Source organism: Abramis brama (assembly GCF_963993115.1).
Source record: "Abramis brama genome assembly, chromosome: 8".
Classification (NCBI taxonomy): domain Eukaryota; kingdom Metazoa; phylum Chordata; class Actinopteri; order Cypriniformes; family Leuciscidae; genus Abramis; species Abramis brama.
In genome coordinates this window covers 37,505,129-37,529,729 of record NC_139970.1, presented here as the reverse complement: position 1 = coordinate 37,529,729, position 24,601 = coordinate 37,505,129, and the positions used below count along the sequence as shown (strand labels likewise).

The window sequence follows — 24,601 nt, the reverse complement described above, 5'->3', positions numbered from 1 at the left end:
ACTCTTATTGCTTTTATTGTTCTTAGAACCTCCTGCATTTAAAAAGGAGTTGCAAATGGTGGAGGTAGTCAAAGGGTGCACAGCTCAGCTTGAATGTGAAGTTACAGGCACTGCTCCATTTGAGATGACCTGGTTTAAGAACAAAAACCCAGTGTCCTCTGACAAGAAGTACAGTATTGTTTCAAAGGACTCAGTTGCATATTTGGAAATCAAATCTTTTGAAAGTGCAGATGTTGGAGATTATCAGTGCTGTATTTCCAATGACGTTGGTAAAATATCTACAAAAGCAGTGGCCAAATTGAAAGGTTGGTACAATCAATTTCAATGGCCTAAAAAAAATGCTTTGTTGTTGTTAATGTTTTATTTAATGTGATTAAATTAATCTGCCTTTTTTATGCAGACCCACCATCCTTTGTAAAGAAGGTTGAGAACACCACTGCAGTTTTAGGCAGTGCTGTCAAACTGCAAGGAGCTCTTAAGGGTTCTGCTCCTATCACAGTTCAGTGGTTTAAAGACTCAGAGTTAGTCAGAGATGATGATCCTAATATTACCACAAGTTTTGAAAACAGCATCACTATTCTGGCAATAGCAAATGTGGCCATTAACCATGGGGGTAAATATACTTGTCAAGCTGAAAATGAGGCCGGAAAACAAAAATGTGATGCCACTGTTTCAGTTCAAGGTTAGAATTAAACCATAAACATATCACTATTTAGCATTATATTATTTTGTAGTATTTTCTTCTTCCTCCTCTTCCTCTTCTTCTTCTTCTTCTTCTTCTTCTTCTTCTTCTTATTATTATTATTAATTATTAATTATTGATTGGTTGATTGGTTTATTAATAGATTTATTTCATTTTTGTTAAAGAACCAGCTAGATTTGTTGAGAAACCTCCATCCATCAGTGTAACAGCAGGTGACTCTGCAACTCTTGAGTGCAAAGTTTCAGGAAGTCCAGATCTCAAAGTAAAATGGTTCAGAGATGGAAAAGAGATGACAGGAAGTCGAAAATACAAAATCTCCTTCAAAGACAATGTGGCAGTCTTGAAAATCCTCTCGGCAGAGCGGGGAGATAGCTGTGAATATAAAATTGAAGTTTCTAATCTGGTTGGAAAAGAGCAGTGTTCTTGTTCAGTCATTGTTCTTGGTTAGTGGTATTCTTCCTAAATTATCTTTCAGTTGGTTGTTTGTGTGTATGTGTGTGTTTTTTTAACTATAGTGTTTTACTTCTTTTGAGCAGATAAAATAATACCTCCGACATTCACAAAAACACTTAAAAAGGTAGATGGTAATGTTGGGGGTAGTATTCAAATGGAATGCAAAGTGTCAGGATCCCAGCCTATAATGATATCTTGGTTCAAAGAGGGAAAGGACATTACAACTGGAACAAAATATAAAACTGAAATGCAGGAAAGTACTGCCACACTGAAAATAACAGATTTAGAGACATCAGATGCCGGGGTTTTCACCTGCCATGCAACTAATGCTGCAGGACACAGTGAAACAAGTGGAACTGTTTCTGTTAAAGGTTAGAATAATAGATCCCATTTTATAATTGTTGTATTTGTTTGCTGTCAACTTGAAATGTGGTTGTTAAAATAATCTCTTTCCCCCACCCTTTCAAATTAACTTTAGAACCCCCAGTCTTCTCTTTGAAACCTCAAAGCCAAGATGTTATACCAGGAACTACAGTTGTCCTAAAAGCTGCGTTCACTGGGACTGCACCTTTTATTATTAAGTGGTTCAGAGAAGACAAAGAAATGTTAACTGGAGGAACTTGTTTCATCAAGAAAGAAGCCAACTCAAGTTCACTGGAGCTGCACTCTGTGAAGCCACATCAGTCTGCAAAATACACTTGCCAAGTTTCTAACGATGCTGGAAGGGTCTCATGCACAGCCACCTTATTTGTGAAAGGTGCCTTTTCTTACTCTTGATGATATTTATAGATCCATTGTTTGTTTTGTTTTTTTACACAGAATGACTCTTTAGTTATTTAATTCATCTTAATGTGTAATTTTCTTTTTATAGAACCTCCAAAATTTGTGATGAAGCTTGAATTGACTAAACTAGTATTGAATGGGAGTCTTGCAACTTTGGAATGTAAAGTGACTGGCAGCCCAGAGATCAATATTAAATGGTATAAGAATGAGACTGAATTTAGCTCAAATGATAAATACCAAATGGCCTTCACCGACTCAGTTGCTACACTAAAGATTTCCAATTGCTGCGTTGAAGACAGTGGAGATTATATCTGCCAAGCATCAAGTGAAGCTGGCAGTGATAGATGCAGTTGCTTGATTACAGTCAAAGGTTTGTTTGAAGTTAATCATCTTACTTTTCAAGGATGTTTAAGTCATTTCCTGTTGGTTAAAACAGTTCTCAATTAGCCAATTGGTGCTTTCTTATCTCAGAACCTCCCGAATTTGTGAAACCTTTTGAATCCAAAGAAATTGTTAAAGGCACAGATGTTGTGTTGGAAGGAACTGTGTCAGGCTCAGCTCCCTGTGAGATTTCCTGTTTCAAAGACTCAATGCAGATCCGAAATGATAGAAGACACATAATAAGCCTGACAAATGATGTAGCAGCTCTTCAGATTTTGAAATTTGACCCTGGGGATGTCGGCAAATATCAGTGCACTGTAGCAAATGAAGTTGGACAAACCTCTTGTGATTTTCATATTACGATGAAAGGTTAGTAAGTCCAGGGAATTATTGGAATATTTATTTTTTTTCTGTGAAAGTAAAAAGCTTTGTGAACATTGTCCTAACATCATCTTGCATTTGATAATCTTCAATTAGAGCCACCATCATTTGTGATGAAGATGGATAATACAAATGTCCTCCTCGGTGGTGAGGTTTCCTTGCAGTGTGTTTTGAAAGGGTCATTGCCTATGACCATCTCTTGGATGAAAGATGACCATGAGATCAATGAATCTGAACATGTTCAGATATCTTTTGAGAACCGGACTGCAGTGTTACACATTTCTAGTGTGCAGTTAAAACTTGGTGGAAAGTACACTTGCCATGCTCAGAATGAAGCTGGTAGTCAGAAATGTACAGCAGTACTGGCAGTAAAAGGTGTGTAGTAATTGTAATCTATAAACAATATTTATAAAATTGCTTGTTTTCTTGTTTCAATGTTTTTACATTGTTCTCATCAATTTAAAGTTGTAATCTGTTTTTCTTCAGAGTTATTTTTCAGTTATCGTATCATAGCTCTTTTTGATTTAGAGCTATTTTCATGTATTTATACATATTTTATTGTAATTACAGAGCCTGCAAACATCACAGAGCAAGCCAAGTCTGTCAGTGTTACAGTAGGTGATCCTGCCACTCTAGAGTGCAGGTACTCTGGTTCTAAAGTTCTTAAAGCAAAATGGCTAAAGGATGGCAAAGAGCTGACATCAGGGAAAAAATACAAAGTACAGAGCACAGATACAAGCTCCATGTTAAAAATTCTTTCTTCTGAGAAGAGTGATGCTGGAGAATATGTATTTGAGATTTCAAATGATGCTAGAAGCAGCAGTTGTGAGGCAGTTGTAACTGTTTTAGGTTAGTATGTTAGAAAAAAAATATGGAAGTTATTATTGGAAGTTTTAGATCAACACTTAGATCAACATTTTAGATAAATTTTAGATTAAAACTGTCTTATTTTCTATTCACTTTAACAGATCAAATAATCAAGCCTTCCTTCACAAGAAAATTGAAGGAAATGGAGAGTATAAAAGGATCTTTTACACAGTTGGAGTGTCTGGTCTCTGGATCTCTTCCCATAACTGTTACGTGGTTCAAGGAAAATAAGGAGATAGAGACAGATGAGAAGCACAAATGCATGTTCTTTGAGAATGCGGCATCTTTGGAAATCAGTCGTCTTGATAGTTCAGACAGTGGAAATTACACTTGTATCGCTAAAAACCAAGCAGGCACTGTTCAGTGTTCTGGCATGCTGAAAATTAAAGGTTTGCAATTACCCTTGACTTTTATGAGTTACGATTTGATTTGTTAGTTTCAGTAAATTTATTATGCTTTTTAGTAAAATGTATCTTCCTTTAATCTGTAATCTTAAATCTCCCTCTTGCAAGCAGAACCTCCATCAATAATTGAGAAGCCTGAATCACAAGACGTTATACCAGGATCCAAAGTGCAGTTTAATGTTCTTGTGTCTGGAACACCACCAATGACCATTAAATGGTTTAAGGATAAGAAAGAAGTTTCATCAGGAATTGACTGTTCAGTTCAGAAAAATGACACTTCCAGCTCACTTGAGCTCTTTTTTGCAAAGCCTTCAGACTCTGGAGACTATGTCTGTGAAATAAGTAATGATGTTGGATCAGATACTTGCCAAGCGATGCTCTTCGTTAAAGGTTTTCACTAAAATTACTTTAAAAAAAATGTTATTGAACCTTTGTTAAATGCTTAAAATAAGTACTTGATTTAATTTCATTTCATTTTTTTCAGAACCCCCCAAATTTACCCGCAAACCTGAAAAAATAACAGTGGTAAAACCAGGCCAATTGGTAGTTTTTGAATGCCATATTACAGGCACTCCAGAGATAGACACCTACTGGTTCAGAGATGGTAATGAAATAAGTCCAAGCGACAAGCATAAAATTACTTTTGTTGATTTTCTCGCACGGCTTGAGATAAGTAGCAGTGATATCAAAGACAGTGGAGTGTACTACTGTGAAGCCCGGAATGAGGCGGGCAGTGAGAGCTGTAGTATGGAACTAAGAGTGAAAGGTTAGTATATAGTGCACTTCATAGGCATTTCAGTGTTTTATTATGGTTCTTTTAAAATGTCTATAGCCAGAGCATAGAACTGTTTTATACCAAGTTTTTTTCATTTTTCAGAGCCACCAGTTCTTGTCAAGCCATTGAGTCCTCTTGAGGTTGTGAATGGCTCAAATGCATATTTTGAATGTCAGGTAAAAGGCACAACTCCTTTTGAGGTGACTTGGCAAAAAGATTTAAAGGATATCAAATCAAGCCTTAAACATGTAGTTTTGCAGAAGAATGGCTCTATAATGACTCTTGATGTACAGAAATGTGGTGCTTTAGATGTTGGAGAATATCAGTGCATTGTAGCAAATGAAATTGGGAGTTGTTCAAGTCAGACTACACTCAGCATAAAAGGTTAGCTTTGAGTTTGTTTGATATCAGTTTTATATATTATTTTATCTCTCTTGACCTTGTTTAACATATTTTGCACTTCCTATCAGAGCCTCCATCGTTTGTGGAGAGGATTGAGAATGTTGTCACAGTTCTTGGAAAAAAGGTCGAGTTTAAATGTGTTGTAAGAGGATCACCTCCTCTATCCATACAATGGCAGAAAGATGAAAACTGGATTTTGGAGGATCCTGCAATTGAGAGGGCATTTGTGAACAATATTGCCACTTTGAGAATCCCTGTGTGTGAGTCAATCCACAGTGGAAAATACACCTGTCAGGCTGTGAATGAGGCGGGGCAAGAGAAGTGTTTTGCTACACTTGTAGTGCAAGGTTGGTTATTTTTGCAAGTGCTTTTTGTAGCTGTCCATCCTAAAGGCTTGCTATTATAAATATAATTGTTATGTTATCCCCAGAGCCACCTCAGATAATTGAAAAGCCAGATGTGGTTAATGTCACTACTGGAGATCCAGTAAGCTTCGAGTGCAAAGTTATGGGTTCTCCTGAGCTGAAAGTCAAATGGAGTAAAGATGGCAAGGAAGTGATGCCTTCAAGACAGCACAGCCTTAGCTTCATCAATAATGTCAGCCAACTTAAAATTCAATCTGTCCAATTAGAAGACAAAGGAACTTATGTGTTTGAGGTCTCCAACCACATCAGTGCCTGCCAGTGCAAAGTGACTTTAAATGTGCTAGGTTAGTGTTCCTTCATGATTAATGGAATAACTAGTATTAGTTGAATTGTAGTGATATTTATGATATTTGCTTTCTTTGTTTTTATCAGAGCAAATAATACCCCCATCCTTCATCAAACCTTTGATGGAGATGGAGGAAATTCTGAGCACAAATGTTCAAATCGGATGTAAAATATCAGGCTCACTCCCCATAACTGTGGAGTGGGTGAAGGACGGAACTAAACTGTCAGGAAGAACCAAACATAAACTTCTTCAGCATGACAACAGTGTGTCTTTGGAAATTGAGTGTTTAGAGAAAACTGACACTGGAATGTACACTTGTAAAATAACAAACAAAGCGGGCAGTTGTGAATGCAGTGGTACACTGAGAGTGAAAGGTCAGATGGCTTTTTTAGTATTTAGTAGTATATTTCATTACCCTAAGATCTCTGATGGCTGCCGGTTTCTTAACAGATGTATTTGTCTTTCTTTCCCATCAATTATTTAGAGCCACCAAGCTTTGTGCTGGTTCCAGAATCACAGGCTGTTATACCAAATACCACTGTTCGCTTTAAGAGTACATTTAAGGGAACACCTCCCTTCACAGTGAAATGGTTCAAGGATGACACTGAGCTGATTTGTGGACCTTCCTGTTTTACTGGCCTGGAGGGCCTCTCAAGCTTCCTAGATCTTTTTGTGGTTGGAATATCACACAGTGGAACTTACTCTTGTCAAATAAGCAATGATGCTGGTACCGCTAAATGCACCACAACCTTGTTGGTTAAAGGTTGGACATCTTTTCAAGTACCCTTATCGACACTCTTCATTATCATTCTTTTTTTAATGCTTCACCATTTGTATTTTCTTGTCTCGCTTACATAAACTGTCTGTCTGCCTTTCACCATCATCTTACTTCATTACTGTTCATCATGACGCTTTACTCCCTTTCAGCCATCATCTGCCATCTTCTTAAAACCATCTTCAGTGCTCCATTTTATATATTACATTATTCATTATGATAACATGTTGTAATTTTGGTTTTACAGAACCTCCAGAGTTTGTACAGAAACTGCCAGCTGCAAAAGTCATAAAGATGGGAGAGCCACTCCAGCTTGAATGCAAAGTTACTGGCACAGCTCCTCTGAAAATAAGCTGGTACAAAAATGATGCCATACTCAGTGATGGTGGCAACTTGAGAATGACTTTCGATAACTCTGTGGCAGTCCTTGAAATTTTCAAGTCCAGCTTTGAGGACAATGGAGTCTACACTTGTGAAGTCCAGAATGATGCTGGAACTAAGAGTTGCAGTACCACACTCACAGTAAAAGGTTAGACGGTTGATGGATCTTTCACTCACTAGTTTAATGCTTATGCCTTTATTAGCATGAGCATTAACTGACATGGGCTATATATTTCAGATGTGTTATTTTAGGATAATTTTATGTGTTTTATTTTACATGTTAATATTTAGGTTTATTTTAGTTTTTATTAATTTCTAGTTAGTAATTTGTGTACTTCAACTTAGTTTGCTAAGGCAACATATACATTTTTGTTTACTTGTAAATTTTTCATGTAATATTAATATTTGATATTATTTCAGCTTTATTAATCGTTTTAGTTCTAGTTAATGATAATAGATATCATCTATTGATTTAATTAACCTTTTATTGATTTTAATATGCATAAGCGTAATAATTTGAATTACTTTCTTGTAGAACCACCAACTTTCCACAAAGTCCCAACACCAGTTGAGGGGCTGAAAGGCAAAGATGGCAGTCTTAACTGTGAGCTGAAAGGCTCAGCTCCTTTTGAGATAACCTGGTTTAAAGATCAAAAACAGTTAAAAGAGAGTAGGAAGTATAAATTTGTGTCTGAGGGATGCTCTGCAACTCTCCACATCCTTGGAATGGAAGTATCAGATGCAGGAGAATATGAGTGCAAAGCATCAAATATTGTTGGAAGTGATTCCTGCCAGTGCACTGTAAAGTTAAGAGGTCAGTAAGATAGGAGTTTAAAGTAGTAAATACTTGTTTTACACTTTAGTTTTCTGACTCTCTGATTACCATCTTCCTGACATTCAGAACCACCAGCGTTTGTGAAGAAATTATCCAATATGACAGCCATGTCTGGTGAAGAGGTGATTTTGTCGGCAACAATCAAAGGTTCGCAGCCTATGACTGTGTCTTGGGTTCAGGATAAAGACCACATTCTCAGAGATGGTGACAACAGGAAAATTACATTTGAGAATAATCGGGTCACTCTTAAGATATTTAAAGCTGAATCTACCACTGCTGGAAAATATACATGTCAGCTAAAAAATGATGCTGGAGTAGCTGAATGCACAGCGAACTTAACAGTCCTAGGTTTGTAAGAATAATATTTTCCCCTCTCAAGTACATTTTATCTTTTAAAATTAATTCAATTGTGCAAATTATCTTAATGACGCTTCTAAATTTCTAGAACCTGCAGCAATTGTGGATAAGACAGAGTCAATCAGTGTAACCGCTGGTGAAACCGCAGCCTTAGAATGTACTGTATCTGGAACTCCAGAACTTAAGCCAAAATGGTTCAAGAATGGTGTGGAGCTGTCTTCAGGTAGAAAATACAAAATCACCTTCTCAAAAATGATCTCCAGTCTTAAGCTATTGTCAACAGAGAAAAGTGATACTGGAGAATACACATTCGAGATCAAGAATGAAGTTGGCAGTGATAGCTGCAAAATGGACCTCACTGTTTTGGGTCAGTAATGTTAAAAATTCTTGTATTTAATATTTGTTACAGTCTTAGAATTGCGTGTGATTTCTTATGCAGCCAAAAGTTGAGTGTTGTTTTTGGTCAAACAGACAAAATCGTCCCTCCTTCGTTCTCACGAAGACTGAAGGACACACAGAATATTGTTGGAAAATTTATTGAAATGGACTGTAAAGCTTCAGGGTCTGCACCTCTCACTATCTCTTGGTACCATGATGAAGAGGAGATTAAAAGTGGGCCGAACTATGAGATTACATTTGCTGAGAATACCTGCACATTGAAAGTGCCAACTCTGAAACTTTCAGACTCTGGCACATATAAATGTAAAGCATTAAACAGTGCAGGAACTGCAGAGACATCTGCTTCCTTAATAGTCAAAGGTTAGTGTTTGACTGTAGAATAATTTATAATAACTGATAAATGTAAATCTATTGGTTAAACCACATTTCACAACCTTTTCCATGTCATATTTGCTACAGAACCCCCCTCTTTTGTGACCACACCTCAACCGGTGGAAACCCTCCCAGGCACAAATGTCACCTTTACAGCAACTGTTCAAGGAAGTACCCCAATGAAACTGAAATGGTTTAGAGGCAGTGAGGAAGTAGTGTCTGGGAGAAGCTGTGAGATTGCTTTAAGAGGAGATACAGCAATTCTAGCGCTCTACAACATTGATAAATCTCATGCTGGCGAGTACACTTGCCAGATCATAAATGATGCTGGGAAGGAAAACTGTCCTGTGAACCTTTTTGTTAAAGGTTAGTTTTAATTTAGTTAATATATGAGTAACAATTTCCTGTATACTTGTTATAGCAGAACTTTGTGTTTCACATATATATGTCATTTTTATTCAGAGGCTGCATGCTTTGTCAAGAAGCTAAAGAACCTCTCTGTTGAAATGGGCAAGTCACTGATACTTGAATGCACATATGCGGGAAGCCCAAAGATTCTTGTGAAATGGCATAAAGATGAACAGGAAATTTACTCCTCTTACAAGTACAACATTACGACCACTGAGAACTCCTGCATCCTGGAGTGTCTAAACAGTGATAAAGAGGCTGCTGGAAAATACACTTGTGAGGTTTCTAATGATGCTGGACACGACACTTGTGAAGCAGCAGTGTCCATTTTAGGTTTGTTTCTGGGTAGATGTGCTCAATATAAGCTACTGTGAGACAATATAAAAATGTGCATGTTTGTCTTTATGGAATATATATGTTTTGTCACTTTTAGAACCACCCTTCTTTATTGAGAGTTTGGAGCCTATGGAAGTCACTGCAGGTGATGCAGTTTGTCTGAAATGCCAGATTGGTGGCACTCCTGAAATTAAAGTGTCATGGTTCAAGGCAGATGGCAAAGTGCGTTCTTCTCCAACCTGCAAGATGGAGTTCTTCAAAGGCACTGCCTGCCTGAAACTAGCTAAAGTTGCCAAATCAGACATTGGTGAATACACATGTAAGGCAGAAAACAGCATAGGATCTGCCTCTTGCAGTTGCCACGTAACTGTACAAGGTGATGCAAATTTCTTTCTAAAGCTCTGAATCTGTCTCTTAAGGATTTACCTGCACTGTGTAACCACTATCAATGTATTTTGCTTAATGTTTTGCTTTCCAGATGTGAAAACACCACCTTCTTTCCCTAAAAAGATTACTAGCATTACACAAATTGAAGGGCAGCCTGTCCAGTTTGAGTGTCGTGTTGCAGGATCCTCTCCTATGGAGGTCTCTTGGCTCAAAGATGGTGAAGCTCTTAGGAGCAATTCAGAATACACAATGTCTTTTGATGATAACTCTGCTATCCTAAAGATAGCCAAGGGTGAAATGAGACATTCTGGTGAATACACCTGTGTTGCTACTAATAGTGTTGGAACTGCTTCTTGTAGAGCCAAGCTCACGCTTCAAGGTTTGCTTATCTCTTTCATATTGTTCTCTGATTAAATGAGTTTCATGTGTTGTGAAACGCACTGAAATGGATGTTAACATGTCTATACAATTGTACTGTTGTCTCTATTTAACTTCACAGAGCCAAGATATCCACCTGTGTTTGATAAAAAGCTCATACCCGTGGATGTGACAGTGGGAGATACTGTCGAACTGGAATGCCACATGACGGGATCATTGCCTATAAAAGTTACTTGGTCCAAGGATCACAAGGACATTCGTACAGGGGGCAATTATAAGATATCGTGTGTGGATAACACCCCTCATTTAACAATTTTGAAGGCTGATAAAGCAGACTCTGGTCGTTATTCTTGCCATGCTAGTAATGATATTGGGAAGGACTCTTGTTCCACAGAGGTTTCTGTGAAAGGTATTTGGTCACTGCTTTTCAGTGTGACTGTCTTCATTGTCTTTATTGTCTTAGGTCTGACCTTGTGGTGCTTTATTTCTTTTACTTTTGTGTCTTCCATTCTTCATGCTTTTGCCTTTGTAATGTTTTTCTTTGCTTACAATATGTCAACAGGTGGCACTGTTGAGCATCTTTCACAAATTCTTTAGTTTTGGTATATGCATTTAGATAGAAGAACCACTTTTGTCTATCATATATGTCCTGTCTAACAACACCTCTATTTATTGTTCCTATAGAACGCAAAATTCCACCTAGTTTTACCAAAAAGCCTTCAGCAACTATTGAGGACACTGAGGGCAAAATGGTGAAGATTGAGGGTCGTGTTGCTGGATCACAGCCACTGACTGTCAACTGGTATAAAGATGGAAGAGAAATCTTCTCCTCTGACTGTTATGATGTAACCTTCAAGAGCAGCCTGGCTGTCCTGTGCATCAAAAAATCTCAACTGTCAGATAGTGGCACATATATGTGCAAAGTCTCCAATGAAGCTGGCACTGCCTCTTATGAAGTGTCAGTTCAGATTACAGGTATACTGCTGGTTTCTACGTCAAGTTCTTCTTATTTCCATTGTCTTGTTATAAATGTGCTATTCCTTACATAAAATACTGTGACAGTGCCGTGGTACAATGATGGTATCAGAAGGTAATTCCATGGTACTAAATTTAATTATTCTTGGAAGTACCTTGGTAAATATTATTGTAGTCCCATAGTACTTTCTTGTAAAATATGTATGTAATACATAAAATGTGAAATGTCCTTTTTATAAATGACTTTTTTTTTCTGAATACAGAGCAAAAGGTACCACCAAGCTTTGACTTGCCTCTTAAACCAGTGACTGTGACTGAGGGTGAGACACTTACCCTCAGCTGCCATGTACGTGGATCTCCTCCTCTAAAGATTCAGTGGATGAAGGACAGACAGGATCTTTCATCATCTGCAAACACTAAGATCACATTTGTTGATGGCACTGCCACATTGCAGATGGTTCGTGTATCTAAGACAGATACTGGAGATTATCTCTGCAAAGCAACCAATGAGGCTGGTAGTGAGTTCTGCAAGTCTAAAGTCACTATCAAAGGTATTTTCTTCTGTGTGTAAGAAAAATAATGGTTTTATCATTCTTGGTAATTCTTTCTTTTTTTTGGCTGCTTTTTGGCTGCTTTATTTTATTTTATTTGCTTTATCCTAGCCTTTCCATTATGTTGGCTATTTGCCAATATTAGAATATTCGAGTAATTATTAATCTTTCATTAATCTACCGTATTTCTGTCTTCTGTTTTTTTTCTTGACCTGGCAACAGAATACTTTTGTCAGGCTAAGTATATGCTTGTGGCTTACAAACATGTCTCAGTGATTGTTTTGGCAAAATCCGCTTCTTTGCAAATGTTTCATTGCCATTCTTATTCTTCCTACAGCTGTGCTTTTTGAAAAAGTTCAACAGATGAGCTTGAGTTTTTGTTGTCCGAAATGATTTAAGCCTGGTTCTTGAATATCTTTAGCTAAAAAATGTATGTATCTCACTGCAAAATTCCTTTAAAAGTTTCAGAGAAGCCAGGAGCACCTGCCCCGGCACAGGCGGCACCTTCACCACCACAAGCAGTTAAAAAGTTGGACAACTTGTTCTTTATTGAGGTGCCAAAGAGTGTCCATATCATTGAGAGTAAGTGCTCCTTTTCCTTTTCATGGGTGGACTGTATTGAAATGTAGAAGAAAGTGTTATTGAAACTTTTATGTTTTTACAGAAGGTACAGCTACCTTCATTGCTAAAGTTGGTGGCGACCCCATTCCCAATGTGAAATGGATGAAGGGCAAATGGAGGCAGATGACTCATGGTGGTCGCATCAGTATTGAACAAAAGGGCCAAGAGGCCAAGATGGAGATTAAAGAGGTGACCAAATCTGACACTGGCCAGTACAGATGTGTTGCTTCAAACAAACATGGAGAAATTGAGTGCAGCACAGACTTGAATGTTGATGAGAAGAAAGAGACATCTTTAGAAGTGGTCAAACTCAAGAAGTAAGTGTGTGTCAAATTGCAAACCATCTCCAAGGACCCCTCTCCACCAAAAATAGTTAGACATTTTAATTTAAAATAAATAAATAAAAGGCTAAATTTGTAATGAATACATAGGTTTGCTATTACAGCTGCACCATTTCTAATTGTGCCTACTTGAGTTTAAGTTGTTTTTTTTTAATGATGCAACTTTATGAAACACTGCTTTTATATGATAACTAGTAAACTATACAAGATTGCCTAAAGTTTTTTGTATTTTTATTTTTACAGGACTCCATCAAAGCAGAAAAGCCCTAAAGAGGACAAGGATATTGACATTGTTGAGTTGCTTAGAAATGTTGATCCCAAGGAGTATGAGAAATACGCTCGCATGTATGGCATCACAGACTACCGGGGCCTCCTTCAAGCTATTGAGTTTCTGAAGAAGGAAAAAGAACAAGAAAGTGGAAGACCAGTAAGATTGAGTCAGATAACAGTACAACAGCATCAGTTCCTTTGGGTGATAAGACCAAGCACATTGTTTCTGTATCAATTTATGATACATTACCTAATTATCTCCTTGGCACATTTTAGTGTCTTTCCAAACAAAGTGCACTGCAACCTTAACCTTTGTTTTCAAAAATTTCAATTGATTCATGATAATACTCATTTTAATTGATACATCTTAATAGTTTAGCTTACATTTATTATCTCAAAGAATATGGTCAAGGAAGGCATTTAGTGACACCTTTCAGGAACTCAACTTTCAAGCCAGGAATGAAATTAAATTATATTAATTGTTTCACTGCTTGGATTTATTATATTACAGGAAGTGGAAAGTGGTGCAAGAGAGTCTGAGGAAGATTTGGCTAAACTTGTTGCTGATTTGCAAAAGAGAATGGAACAAACAGAGGTTTGAAATCTAATTTTATCATTTGTATTAAATAAGTTCTTTCAGACAGCAAAAATGCTTGAATGTCATTGTATTATATAACAGACTTTTTTCACAACCAGCTCTTACAATGTTGGCTACTAGAGTATTGCCTAGAATTTCCATTTATAGAGTGTTAATGTGTTATTTTGTTTTCTATGCAGCCTGTCACTGTGGTACGTGATATCACAGACCAGACAACTGCTGTTAAGAAGGAAGCTGTGTTTGAATGTGAGATCAAGATTAACTACCCCGAAATCACACTGTCCTGGTACAAAGGAACCCAAAAACTTGACGGTGGTGACAAGTATGACATCAAAATTGTGGGTGATCGTCACATCTTAAAGATCAAGGATTGCCAGACCAGAGATGAAGGCAATTATCGTATTGTGTGTGGCCCACATATCTCCAGTGCCAAACTGACAGTGCTGGGTATGTAGCAACATCATTTCCTTTTAGTGAATGCAAAACTTTATAACTGTATTTTATACTGTATGTTTTTACAATATTGACCCTTATTTGTTTGCAGAGGCTGAAGTTGAACAGCGAATGCAGGATGTGGCTGGTAAGGAAGGCCAGACTTGTACATTAACATGCCAGTTCTCTGAACCTAATGTAAAAACCCAGTGGTTTAAAAATGGGAAGCTTTTAGAGCCTCATGGCAGATATACATTTGCTGTGGCCAATTACACTCAGAAGCTCTCAATCAAAGATGTTAGACCTGAAGACCAAGGAGAATATACCTGCAAATATAAAAATCTTGAAACGACTGCAAATCTTTGGATTGAAGGTTTGTATAGATTCACTGAACTGTCAGACTTATGATTACTGTAAATTATGCCATCTACTAACCTCTTCTTTCATCATCTGACTACTTCTTCTTCACCTCTTATGGAAAAAGAACTCTTCTTATTTTAAATGCCAGGGATATTTTGTCTTCACATTTTCCTGGCTTTCTTTAAAAGCAAATCTTAACAGACTGTATTAGAAGAAAAAAAAAGGATCCACATCAGATTCAGTCCTAATCATCCACCTTGCGTTATCTTTTTCTAGCCAAGCAAATACATTTCACCAAACGCATCCAGAACATTGTGGTGCGAGAACATCAATCCGCCACTTTTGAGTGTGAGGTGTCTTTCGACAATGCTATTGTAACATGGTATAAGAACACTTGGGAGCTTAAAGAGAGCCCCAAATATACCTTTCAAAGTGAAGGGCGACGGCACTTCATGATCATCCGCAATGTTACCTCTGCTGATGAAGGTTTGTGGAGTTCCAGTGTGGGACCATTATTCGTTTTAATAATATTAAAAAAGAAGGCCCATTTAACCAAATCAATAATCCTTTAGGCGTGTACTCGGTCATTGTCAGATTGGAGCCCAGGGGTGAGGCTAAAAGTACAGCTGAACTTTACCTGTCAGGCAAAGGTCGGTACAGCTGTCGTGCTCCAGCATTTACTTAACTAACAATCTCTAGAATATCAAGGCCCCTTACATTTTTTTCTATATATTTTTTTTTCTCCTCAGAAATTGAAATAGAAAGTGTACCTTATGGTAAGTATGTGACACTTTTTGCAAGTTTTTTTTTAACACCTATAGTGCACATTGACAGATTATTTCACATAGTCCATTAATTTTTATAAGTAAATTTAAGAATGTTAAATGACACTCACACAGACATCCCGGATACATCAATAAAAGTGCCTGAGGCATCTACATTAACCATTGAAGGTAAGGTTGGGATTTTATAAAAAGTACTTCTAAAAATAAATAAATCCTTATCCTTAAAATAAGAGACAGTTACTCACACACTTATTATTTTCAAAGCTGAATCTTCCACGGAATATTACCATTATGAAGAAAAAATGGAAACGCAAGGTAAAACTGCATTATTATAAGAATTAAACTAACTTTTTCACATCATCCTTTTCATATAGTATCATTCACTAAAATTGACAAAAATCAATTAACCATTCATCTGTTCAACATCAACAAAAAATTCAAAAGAATAACATGATTGTGTGAGTTTTTTTTTTTTTTTTTTTGATTTTCCAACATCTTGCGTGAAATAACCAAATAACGTCAATATTTGAAGTATTCTTCTTTTGACACGTGTAACAACATTTTACTATTCACCAGAGTATGTGACCTGGACAGAGGAGAGTGTTGTAGAGGAAATATCAGTCACAGGTATTACTGAGAGCTTTTGGGTCAACAAATATAATTCACCATGTTGTTCTAACCCTTTTTCCTCTTTTGTGTGCTCACATATTGTTATATCTGTGTCGTATGTATTTCTGACATTCATATAATGTTTTTATCTCCCTTTGTCTTCACCATGCCTTCACAATGTCTCATTAAGTTGTATTTTATGTGTTGTTTGTAGTGTGTCGTCATACAATCATATGTAACTTTACCAACTTAAATCTTTTTAAACAGATTTATTTTAAGATTTTGTGTTGTTATATTTTCATTTTTCATGTTATTATTGTAATTATTACGATTATCCTAAGGACTTTCTTTGTCTCATCAGGCCCAAGGGTCCCGATCGAAGAGGCTGTCAGTAGAAAAACTTTGGGAATGAGAGAGGTGGCTCCAACAACAGGTACTGAAAGAGAAAACAGCTCACTGCTTTACTACTTGCTGGCAAACATGCTTGCATTATCTTCACATTTGTCATGTTTATGGGTGTGTTTGTAAATTTGTGTTGACTTTCACATCCTTAGTTATGTTGTGTCATCAATGTTATGTGCTGTCAATGTTTTTGATATGCATGGTCACTCTCAAAGCTGAAGCTACTAGTCTTGATATTATAGAGTAATTGTTCTTAATATTCTCAAAGAATTCGAGGAACCTGAGCCATCTAAACCAGTGGAGCTAAAAACTGAAGTACCTGTGAAAGGTATGCAAATATATGTCTAATGTTCTCCAGTGTTTTAATCATTTTCTGTTTGTTTAAAGAGCACTTTATAAATGTTCTTCTAATTCTGTCTGTGATGTCAATATTCTGTTGTAGTGTAATTGTTTTTTGTTTGTGTTTTTGTCTAATTGAATATTCTTACAACATTTGTAATACTTTTTTGTCCAAAAAGCCAAAAAGCCTGTGGAAGAAATAGTTACTGCAGTTACAGTGCCAGAGCCAATTGAACGGCCCACTGCAAAAGGTATGCAAAGAACACATGCCGTTATTTCCTGTTCTGTGTCATATTACTTGGTTATTAATGTGTGCATATACACCTCTTCAGCTGATAAAGTTTTACGCCCTCTTGTGAATGTAGACATTTTGCTTCAATGTCTGTTTATATATGTTAATGCATAAACGTTTTGTGAACAAATTGACAAAATCAGATATGATCATCTTAATTTTTTCCTTGTTTTATGTCTGGTGTCTTTATTGATGTCAAGACTTCTTGTTCTTTTCATATTGCATGCAAACAGCAAATCTTGTGTCTGTCCATTTTTAGTTATCTTGTTGTCTTTTTCTCTGTTTGATGTATGATTTTAACTGCTTCACACTGCTGTTTTCATTCATATCTCAACTCTTTTGAAACACTACAAATATACTAATACCAAAATATGTGTTATATGAAGAAGTGTCACAGCCAGCAGCACCTGTAGCTCCTGTGGCTCCTGCACCTAAACCTGAAGAGCCTAAAGCTACACCAGTAGCTGAGCCCAAACTAGAACCAAAATCCAAGATTGAACTTAAGCCTGAGCCTGAGCCTGAGGCTAAGCCTTCTCCTGTGAAGAAGCCTGAGTCACCTCCAGCTAAAGGTACTGTTAATTGCTTATGCTTCATGTTGTTTGTTCATGTTCTTGTCTACAAGATTTTTATATACCGTCTTTGTTGTTGCAATTGTCCAGTTTCCATTAGGAAGTGCATTGAATGCGACACTGTGTGTTGTTTGACGTGCTTGTAAACAAATCATTGCATGTTCTTTAAAGTTCTTGTGGAGGAAAAGAAACCAAAACCACCAATTCAAGAGCCACTAAAGAAAGTGCCAACTAAACCTGAGGAAGTCATTGCAGTTCCAATTGAAAAACCTCTAAAGAAAGGTATTGAGTCACTTTTTTTTTCTTTTGTGTGTGTGTTCTTAATTTACTAGCCACACTCTTGAAGAACACATGACGTACAGTGGCTTTTGTTTGTCAATGTCTTTGTCCTGCGATTAATGTTATTTTTTGGTACACGCTTATTATTGTAGGCTGTATATTGCTTCTTGTCCTGCTTCCATTAGGAAGCATGTTTTTTTGTGACATTGTGTGTTCTTTGACATGCTTATGAAAATAAATCTTTAAACAATATAATGCATGTTCTTTAAAGTTCTTGTGGAGGAAAAGAAACCAAAACTACCAATTCAAGAGCCACTAAAGAAATTGCCAGCTAAACCTGATGAAGCCATTGGGGTTCTAATTGAAGAACCTCCAAAGAAAGGTAGTGACTCACTTTGTTTTCTTTTGTAAATGTGTCCTTTATTAACTATCCACATTCTTATGAGGAACACATACTTACAGTGGCTTTTGTTTATGCCAGTATCTTTGTCCTGCAATATTATTGTTTTCCGATGTACACTTATTTTTACTGTTCATTGCTTCTTGTCCAGCTTCCATTAGGAAGCATGTTATATGTGAGACTGTGAGTGCTTTGATGTGCTTATGAAAACAAATCTTTAAACAATACAATGCATGTCCTTTAAAGTTCTTGTGGAGGAAAAGAAACCAAAACCTCCAATTCAAGAACCACTAAAGAAATTGCCAGCTAAACCTGATGAAGTCATTGCCGTTTTAATTGAAGAACCTCCAAAGAAAGGTATATACTTAATTTTTGTATGTAGGGCTCTTTCTTTATTAACTTGCCACACTCTTATGAGGAACACATAAGACTGTGGCTTTTGTTTGTCATTGTCTTTGTCCTGCAATATTATTTGGTTTAACTTATTATGGCATATTGTTCATTTCTAATGCTTTATGTTGTGTGAGTGTGCTTTTCATATACATGTCTTTATGGTTGCAATTGTCCTGCTTCCATTAGGAAGCATACTTTATGTGACACTGTTTTTTTATGTGTGCCTATGAAATTAATCTTAAAACAATACAATGCATGTTCTTTAAAGTTCTTGTTGAAGAAAAGAAACCAAAACCAACTATTCAAGAACCACCAAAGAAAGTGCCAGCTAAACCTGACCAAGCCATTGCAGCAGAAGAACCTCCAAAGAAAGGTATAGAGATATAGGTTTTGTATGTAGGGATATTTTCTGTTGTATTTGTATTTCTTTATTAACTAGCCACACTCTTATGAAGAACACTGGGTTTTATATCATTGTCTTTGTCCTGCAATATTATTGGAGTTTGGTGTATTCTTATTTGCAGCCTCTACCATATCTTTTACACCTTATGTCTTATTTTCTTATGTATCTTAAGTCTTTTACATTTAGTTGCATTCATATCTGCCTAAATGATCTTTCACTCATCTTGTCTCGCTCTTAAAACAGTGCATTTGAAGCATTGTTCTTAACTTTAATATTCTTTCTAAGTGCAAGAACCTTCCAAGAAGCCAGAGGCCCCTCTGATATTGGCTACACAGAGAGAAGACTTGATTGAAGAAGAACTGCCTAATAAAGAGACTATTTCTACCCCTAAAAAGCAGGAAATTGTGCCTCAAAAGGAGGAAATTGTACCTCAAAGGACAGAGGTTTCTCTTCCTGATAAACAGAAAGAGGAAATGTTGCCCAAAGAGAAAGACGTTACAGCAAGAAAGGATGAAGGAATTGATCCTCTAAAGAAAGAGGTCCCACTTACTTTTCAAAGGGATGTGGAAATTTTACCTAAAAAGAAAGAGGTTCCTCTTCCTGCTAAAAAGGAAGAAATCATACCTCAAAAGAAAGGTGTTTATCTTCCTCCTAAACAGGATGAGAAAATATTACCAAAAAAGAAAGAGGTTCCTCTTCCTCTTAAAGATGAAGAGGCAATTGAACCTAAAAAGAAAGATGTTCCTCTTCCTGCTAAACAGGATGAGAAAATATTACCTAAAAAGAAAGAGGTTCCTCTTCCTCCTAAAAAGGATGAGGCAATTGAACCTAAAAAGAAAGAAGTCCCTCTTCCTCTTAAAAAGGATGAAATTGTGCCTCAAGCAAAAGAGGTTTCTCTTCCTCCTAAAAAGGATGAGGCAATTGAACCTAAAAAGAAAGAGGTTCCTCTTCCTCCTAAAAATGCCTCCCAAGAAATTGTACCTCAAGAGAAGAAAGTTCCTAAAAAAGATGTCCCTCATATTATGACTCAAAAGAAAGAGATACTTCCCACACAAATTTCAGAGAAGAAAGAAGAAAAAGAAATTTTCTTCATTGAAGAAACTGCACGTCTACAGAAAGATGTGATACTTCCCGCACAAATTTCAGAGAAGAAAGAAGAAAGCGAAGAGGTTTTCTTCAGAGAAGGAATTATACATCTAGAGAAGGAAGTATCCTTTATACCAAAACTGGAAGAGAAAGAAGATATTTTTCCTAAAAAGAAGGATTTAGTTGCTGTCACTAAAAAAGAAGAGGTCATACTGCCTCATAAGAAAGAAGTTCCTGTTCCTGCTAAAAAGGATGAAGATATTGTACTCCAAAAGAAAGAGGTGACCCCTACAAAAGGTACAATGATATCAGATAGCATCTGATTGTCTTTTCTTCTTATTCTTTACTTTCCTGTTTTAGAAACGATTTTCTTTGAAAACCTATCTTGAACTATTTTATTGTACTAATTTCTTAGTGTCTGTGTAGTCCCATATATGTTTGTCTCTTGTCCTTTTCCAGTTTGTTTTTATTCTTCTTCATTAACCTCTTACCACTCGCTAGAGTGATCTCTTGTTCCTATAGTGAACTTTCACTTACACATTTCTTAAAACTAACTGAAAATTAAATACTTAAATACTAAATTAAATATAATGTTTTGGTGTTAACATGGACAGAATCTCCAAAAGAAGAACTACAAAGAAAGCCAGCAACAGTTCTTTTTCCACCAAAGAAATATGAGAAGACTGAAGGTACATAAATCAAACATCACTGGATTCTTTGTAATCATTTTATTTGACCTTCTTTTTTTAACAACTTTTTCTCTTGAACATCTTTGTCTTCGTATTCTGTTTAAATCCCATGGGGTATACTAAGTACAGCAATCTTTAATGTCTTTCAAGTGGGTGAAACCAAACCCCAAAATGTCCAAACTAATCAAAAATCACATATCACTAAGGGTTTAGAGTCGCCACATCCTGTTAAAGGTACAGATTATGAAATCCCTACAAGAGAATTTGTGTAAATTTGTATCAAATGTAATGGCTCTTAAATTTATTTTTTATTTTTAAAGAGTTGTTTAAAAGCCTGAGACAGTATTCATTCATCAAGTTATTTTTCAAGACACATTTCCGACTTTTTTGTACGAAGTATACCCCGTTATCAGATTTATGATTCATCTCCATTACAAACGTATTGTCTTTCTATTATCTACGAATCTCTTGGTTCCACTGTTGGGTAAAAAATTCTTCACAATTTTTCACCACATCCAAGATCTTCAAGAGTCCACTTCTGTCCTGAAGAAGGATGAAGTCATGCCGTCAGACAATCGGAAAATTACATTGAAGACAATGCTAATGGAAGAAACTTCTAAAGAGCACGTCTCTCATCAAAAACCTGTATCACACACAGAAATACTGTATGACGGAAGAAAGAGCACAGAAATTGACAGTTTACAAATTTCAAAACTGGAGGATTCTTCAAAAGAAAGTAAATTGTCTTCAGAATATTTTAGTATGAGTGAAAACTTTTCTGATGAAAAGCCATCTAGAGCACTTGTAATGACAGGTAAGATACAAAAATAATAATTATTTTAAAAAAACAAACAGAAAACAGTGCTTACATTATGATTTCAAAATTGTGGATATGATCACTGAGAGTTTAGAGGAATTGCATCTTTCAGAGCAACCCCTCTAAACTCTCAGTGATCAGATATCTCCAATGTCAAAATCATGAAGAGACTGATGCTTGTCACCAAAAAAAAAAGAAAATAGCAGACAAACTGCCTAAAAAAGATTTTGTCATTGGGCCTAAAAAGGAAGAAATTGTGCCTCAAAACGAAGAAATTGTACTTAAATTTTTTATTTTTTGTTGTTGCTGTTTCTCCTATAAAAGATGAGGTTCCTCTTCCTGTCAGAAAAGATGAAGAAATAGTAGTCCAAAACAAAAAGGTTGCTTTTTCTCACAGAAAGGATGAGGAAATGTTACCTAAAAAGAAAGAGGTTCCTCTTCCTCCAAAACAAAAAGACAAAATTGCTCTTCAAAAGAAAGAGGTTAAACAGGAAGAGGAAATGTTACCTAAAAAGAAAGCTGTTGCTTCTATAAAGGATGAGGAAATTATATTTGAAAAGAAAGAGATTGTTCTTCTTCCCAGAAAGGAAGATGACATTGCTTTTCAAAAGAAAGAGGTTCCTCTTCCATCTAAACAGGGTGAGGAAATGTTACCTAAAAAGAAAGATGTCTCTCCCATAAAGGATGAGGAATCATTGCTTAAAAAGAAAGATGTTCCTCTTCCTTCTAAAAAGAAAGATGCAATTGTATCTGAAAAAGAAAATGTTGATCTTCCCCTTAAAAAGGAAGAGGAAATTGCACTTCAAAAGAAAGAGGTTGCTCCTCCTGCTAAACGGGATGAGGAAATGTTACCTAAAGAGAAATATATTCCTCCCAGAAAGGATGAGGAAATCTTGCCTAAGAATAAAGAGGTTCCTCCTCCCCATGAAAAGGAAGAGGTAATTGCACCTCAAAAGAAAGAGGTTCCTCTTCCTGTTAAACAGGATGAGGAAATGTTTCCTAAAAAGAAAGATGTTTCTCCCCCAAAAAGTGAGGAAATGTTGCCAGAAAAGAAAGCGGTTCCTCTTCCCCCTAAAAAGGAAGTTGAAATAAAGAAAGATGATTCTCTCAGAAAGGATGAAGAAATTTCATTTGAAAAGAAAGAGAAGGTTCTTCCTCCAAGAACTGATAAGGAAATATTGCCTAAAAAGAAAGAATTTCCTCTTCCTCTTATAAAGGACGATGCTATTGTATCTAAAAATAAAGTGGTTCTTCCCCCTCCCAGGGAGGAAGAGGAAATTTTACTGAAAAAGAAAGAGGTTTCTCTTCCTGGTAAAAATGAAGATGAAATTGTATCTATCAAGAAAGGTGTTCCTCATAGAAAGGATGAGAAAATTGCTCCTCGAAAGAAAGAGGTTATTTTTCCTCCCAGAATCTATGATGAAATATTGTCTATGGAGAAGGAAGTCCCTCTTCCTTCTAAAAAAGATGAGGTAGAAGTAGTAGTTCCACTGAAAAGGAATCAGGTTGTCACTGCTTCTAAAATAGAAGAAACTGTACCTCAGATGAAAGAGATAATGCCCACACAAATTTCAAAGGAGAAAGAAGAAAGTACACTTAAAAGAACAGAAGTTGCCTCCTCTCTTATTAGGGAAGAAATTACATGTCTACAGAAGGAAATGTCCCACATAATTAAACTGGAAGAGAAAGAAGATGCTTTGCCAAAAAAGGTTGTACCATTTCCTCAAGTAGAAGAACTCTTTTCTGAGCCTAAACCACAGGAGAAAGATGTTGAGCCTAAAAAGAAAGAAATGGTTGCTGTCACTATAAGAGCAGATGCTATAGTACCTCAAAAGAAAGAGGTGACCTCGACAAAAGGTATAATGACATCAGACAACATCTTGTGTTATCTTATTCTAAAACCTGGTTTCTTAGAAATTATTTTCTTTGAACTTCTTTTAATCGTATACTGGTCTCGTATGTCACTTGTCTGCTGTAATCAATATTTATTGACACAGAAAGTAGACATTTTCTTACAATTACATCAAGTTGGATACTGCCAGAGGACAAACAACACAAAGCATTCAGGACATTTATTTTATTTAATTTGTTTATTCAAATTTTTATTTTATTTTTGCTCTCTGACTAACCTCTTTTTATGAGTGTTCGTCATTTTTCCTTTTTAGTGTGTAAAAACATTTTATATTATATTTGTTGAGTCTAATGGTAAAATGGTTTGGGTTTATAATGTAAAATTTTATTTGTGATGTAAAGTGGCAGAACCAGAGAAGAAACAATCTCCAGAAAAGACACCATCTCTAGAGAAGACACCTGTTTCTTTGAAAGAAGTGGCACCCCCAAAAGGTACAATGGGGATTCTTCAACAAACTCTTTGTATGTCATACTACTACTATATGTTTCAGTTTGTCATATTATTGTGGTATCTTTTCATTGTTTGTCCTGTTTTTGACAAGTCGAATCCTTCATATCTTGTACATATATCCTTCATGTCTTGTACATCTTGTATAATATATATATATATTTTTTTCTCATCATAATACATTAAAATTTGTAATTTTCACAGTTGAAAAGAAACCATCTCCAGAACCTGAAAGAAAGAAAGAATCGACAGTTTCACCAGAAGGTACTTTTTTGTTTGATTTGTTTGTGATATGTTTTGTCTAACAACAATAGTTTGTTTCTTTAGCATATTTTAACCTCAATAGAGGGCCTTAACATACTGTACATTTGCTGTCATATTTTGTTCTGTATCATTTGTGTTCTGTGTGTGCAACAATATTGGTCTTACTATAAGTATCGAACAGTCTTAATGATAAAAAGTTCATGCTCAGTGAACCACTTTGACTTGGTAATTAGTCTTTAATTTGTGTGTCGTTAAGACACAATCTCTTTGTGGTGCACA

The 24,601-nt window shown here is 36.2% G+C and overlaps 1 protein-coding gene across 1 annotated transcript in view; it reads left to right on the top strand.

The window, feature by feature from the left end:
• ttn.2 (titin, tandem duplicate 2) overlaps nucleotides 1–24,601 on the top strand; it is a 169,052-nt gene that overhangs the window by 46,875 nt on the left and 97,576 nt on the right. Inside the window, exons 46-100 of the mRNA XM_084122514.1 lie at nucleotides 27–305; nucleotides 401–682; nucleotides 868–1,146; nucleotides 1,240–1,527; nucleotides 1,635–1,913; nucleotides 2,028–2,309; nucleotides 2,411–2,689; nucleotides 2,798–3,076; nucleotides 3,272–3,550; nucleotides 3,670–3,957; nucleotides 4,084–4,362; nucleotides 4,457–4,738; nucleotides 4,850–5,131; nucleotides 5,218–5,496; nucleotides 5,580–5,858; nucleotides 5,947–6,234; nucleotides 6,345–6,623; nucleotides 6,883–7,164; nucleotides 7,552–7,830; nucleotides 7,918–8,199; nucleotides 8,297–8,575; nucleotides 8,680–8,967; nucleotides 9,067–9,345; nucleotides 9,442–9,720; nucleotides 9,821–10,099; nucleotides 10,202–10,489; nucleotides 10,610–10,897; nucleotides 11,173–11,463; nucleotides 11,727–12,014; nucleotides 12,477–12,596; nucleotides 12,679–12,952; nucleotides 13,220–13,403; nucleotides 13,758–13,841; nucleotides 14,024–14,291; nucleotides 14,389–14,649; nucleotides 14,913–15,122; nucleotides 15,209–15,286; nucleotides 15,386–15,412; nucleotides 15,536–15,589; nucleotides 15,686–15,736; nucleotides 15,998–16,048; nucleotides 16,392–16,463; nucleotides 16,701–16,760; nucleotides 16,951–17,022; nucleotides 17,450–17,632; nucleotides 17,804–17,914; nucleotides 18,183–18,293; nucleotides 18,558–18,668; nucleotides 18,973–19,077; nucleotides 19,393–20,490; nucleotides 20,808–20,882; nucleotides 21,403–21,696; nucleotides 22,024–23,556; nucleotides 23,953–24,042; nucleotides 24,263–24,322. Coding sequence (XP_083978640.1) covers nucleotides 27–305; nucleotides 401–682; nucleotides 868–1,146; nucleotides 1,240–1,527; nucleotides 1,635–1,913; nucleotides 2,028–2,309; nucleotides 2,411–2,689; nucleotides 2,798–3,076; nucleotides 3,272–3,550; nucleotides 3,670–3,957; nucleotides 4,084–4,362; nucleotides 4,457–4,738; nucleotides 4,850–5,131; nucleotides 5,218–5,496; nucleotides 5,580–5,858; nucleotides 5,947–6,234; nucleotides 6,345–6,623; nucleotides 6,883–7,164; nucleotides 7,552–7,830; nucleotides 7,918–8,199; nucleotides 8,297–8,575; nucleotides 8,680–8,967; nucleotides 9,067–9,345; nucleotides 9,442–9,720; nucleotides 9,821–10,099; nucleotides 10,202–10,489; nucleotides 10,610–10,897; nucleotides 11,173–11,463; nucleotides 11,727–12,014; nucleotides 12,477–12,596; nucleotides 12,679–12,952; nucleotides 13,220–13,403; nucleotides 13,758–13,841; nucleotides 14,024–14,291; nucleotides 14,389–14,649; nucleotides 14,913–15,122; nucleotides 15,209–15,286; nucleotides 15,386–15,412; nucleotides 15,536–15,589; nucleotides 15,686–15,736; nucleotides 15,998–16,048; nucleotides 16,392–16,463; nucleotides 16,701–16,760; nucleotides 16,951–17,022; nucleotides 17,450–17,632; nucleotides 17,804–17,914; nucleotides 18,183–18,293; nucleotides 18,558–18,668; nucleotides 18,973–19,077; nucleotides 19,393–20,490; nucleotides 20,808–20,882; nucleotides 21,403–21,696; nucleotides 22,024–23,556; nucleotides 23,953–24,042; nucleotides 24,263–24,322 — 13,821 coding nt within the window. The remainder of the gene's footprint in view (nucleotides 1–26; nucleotides 306–400; nucleotides 683–867; nucleotides 1,147–1,239; nucleotides 1,528–1,634; nucleotides 1,914–2,027; nucleotides 2,310–2,410; nucleotides 2,690–2,797; nucleotides 3,077–3,271; nucleotides 3,551–3,669; nucleotides 3,958–4,083; nucleotides 4,363–4,456; nucleotides 4,739–4,849; nucleotides 5,132–5,217; nucleotides 5,497–5,579; nucleotides 5,859–5,946; nucleotides 6,235–6,344; nucleotides 6,624–6,882; nucleotides 7,165–7,551; nucleotides 7,831–7,917; nucleotides 8,200–8,296; nucleotides 8,576–8,679; nucleotides 8,968–9,066; nucleotides 9,346–9,441; nucleotides 9,721–9,820; nucleotides 10,100–10,201; nucleotides 10,490–10,609; nucleotides 10,898–11,172; nucleotides 11,464–11,726; nucleotides 12,015–12,476; nucleotides 12,597–12,678; nucleotides 12,953–13,219; nucleotides 13,404–13,757; nucleotides 13,842–14,023; nucleotides 14,292–14,388; nucleotides 14,650–14,912; nucleotides 15,123–15,208; nucleotides 15,287–15,385; nucleotides 15,413–15,535; nucleotides 15,590–15,685; nucleotides 15,737–15,997; nucleotides 16,049–16,391; nucleotides 16,464–16,700; nucleotides 16,761–16,950; nucleotides 17,023–17,449; nucleotides 17,633–17,803; nucleotides 17,915–18,182; nucleotides 18,294–18,557; nucleotides 18,669–18,972; nucleotides 19,078–19,392; nucleotides 20,491–20,807; nucleotides 20,883–21,402; nucleotides 21,697–22,023; nucleotides 23,557–23,952; nucleotides 24,043–24,262; nucleotides 24,323–24,601) is intronic.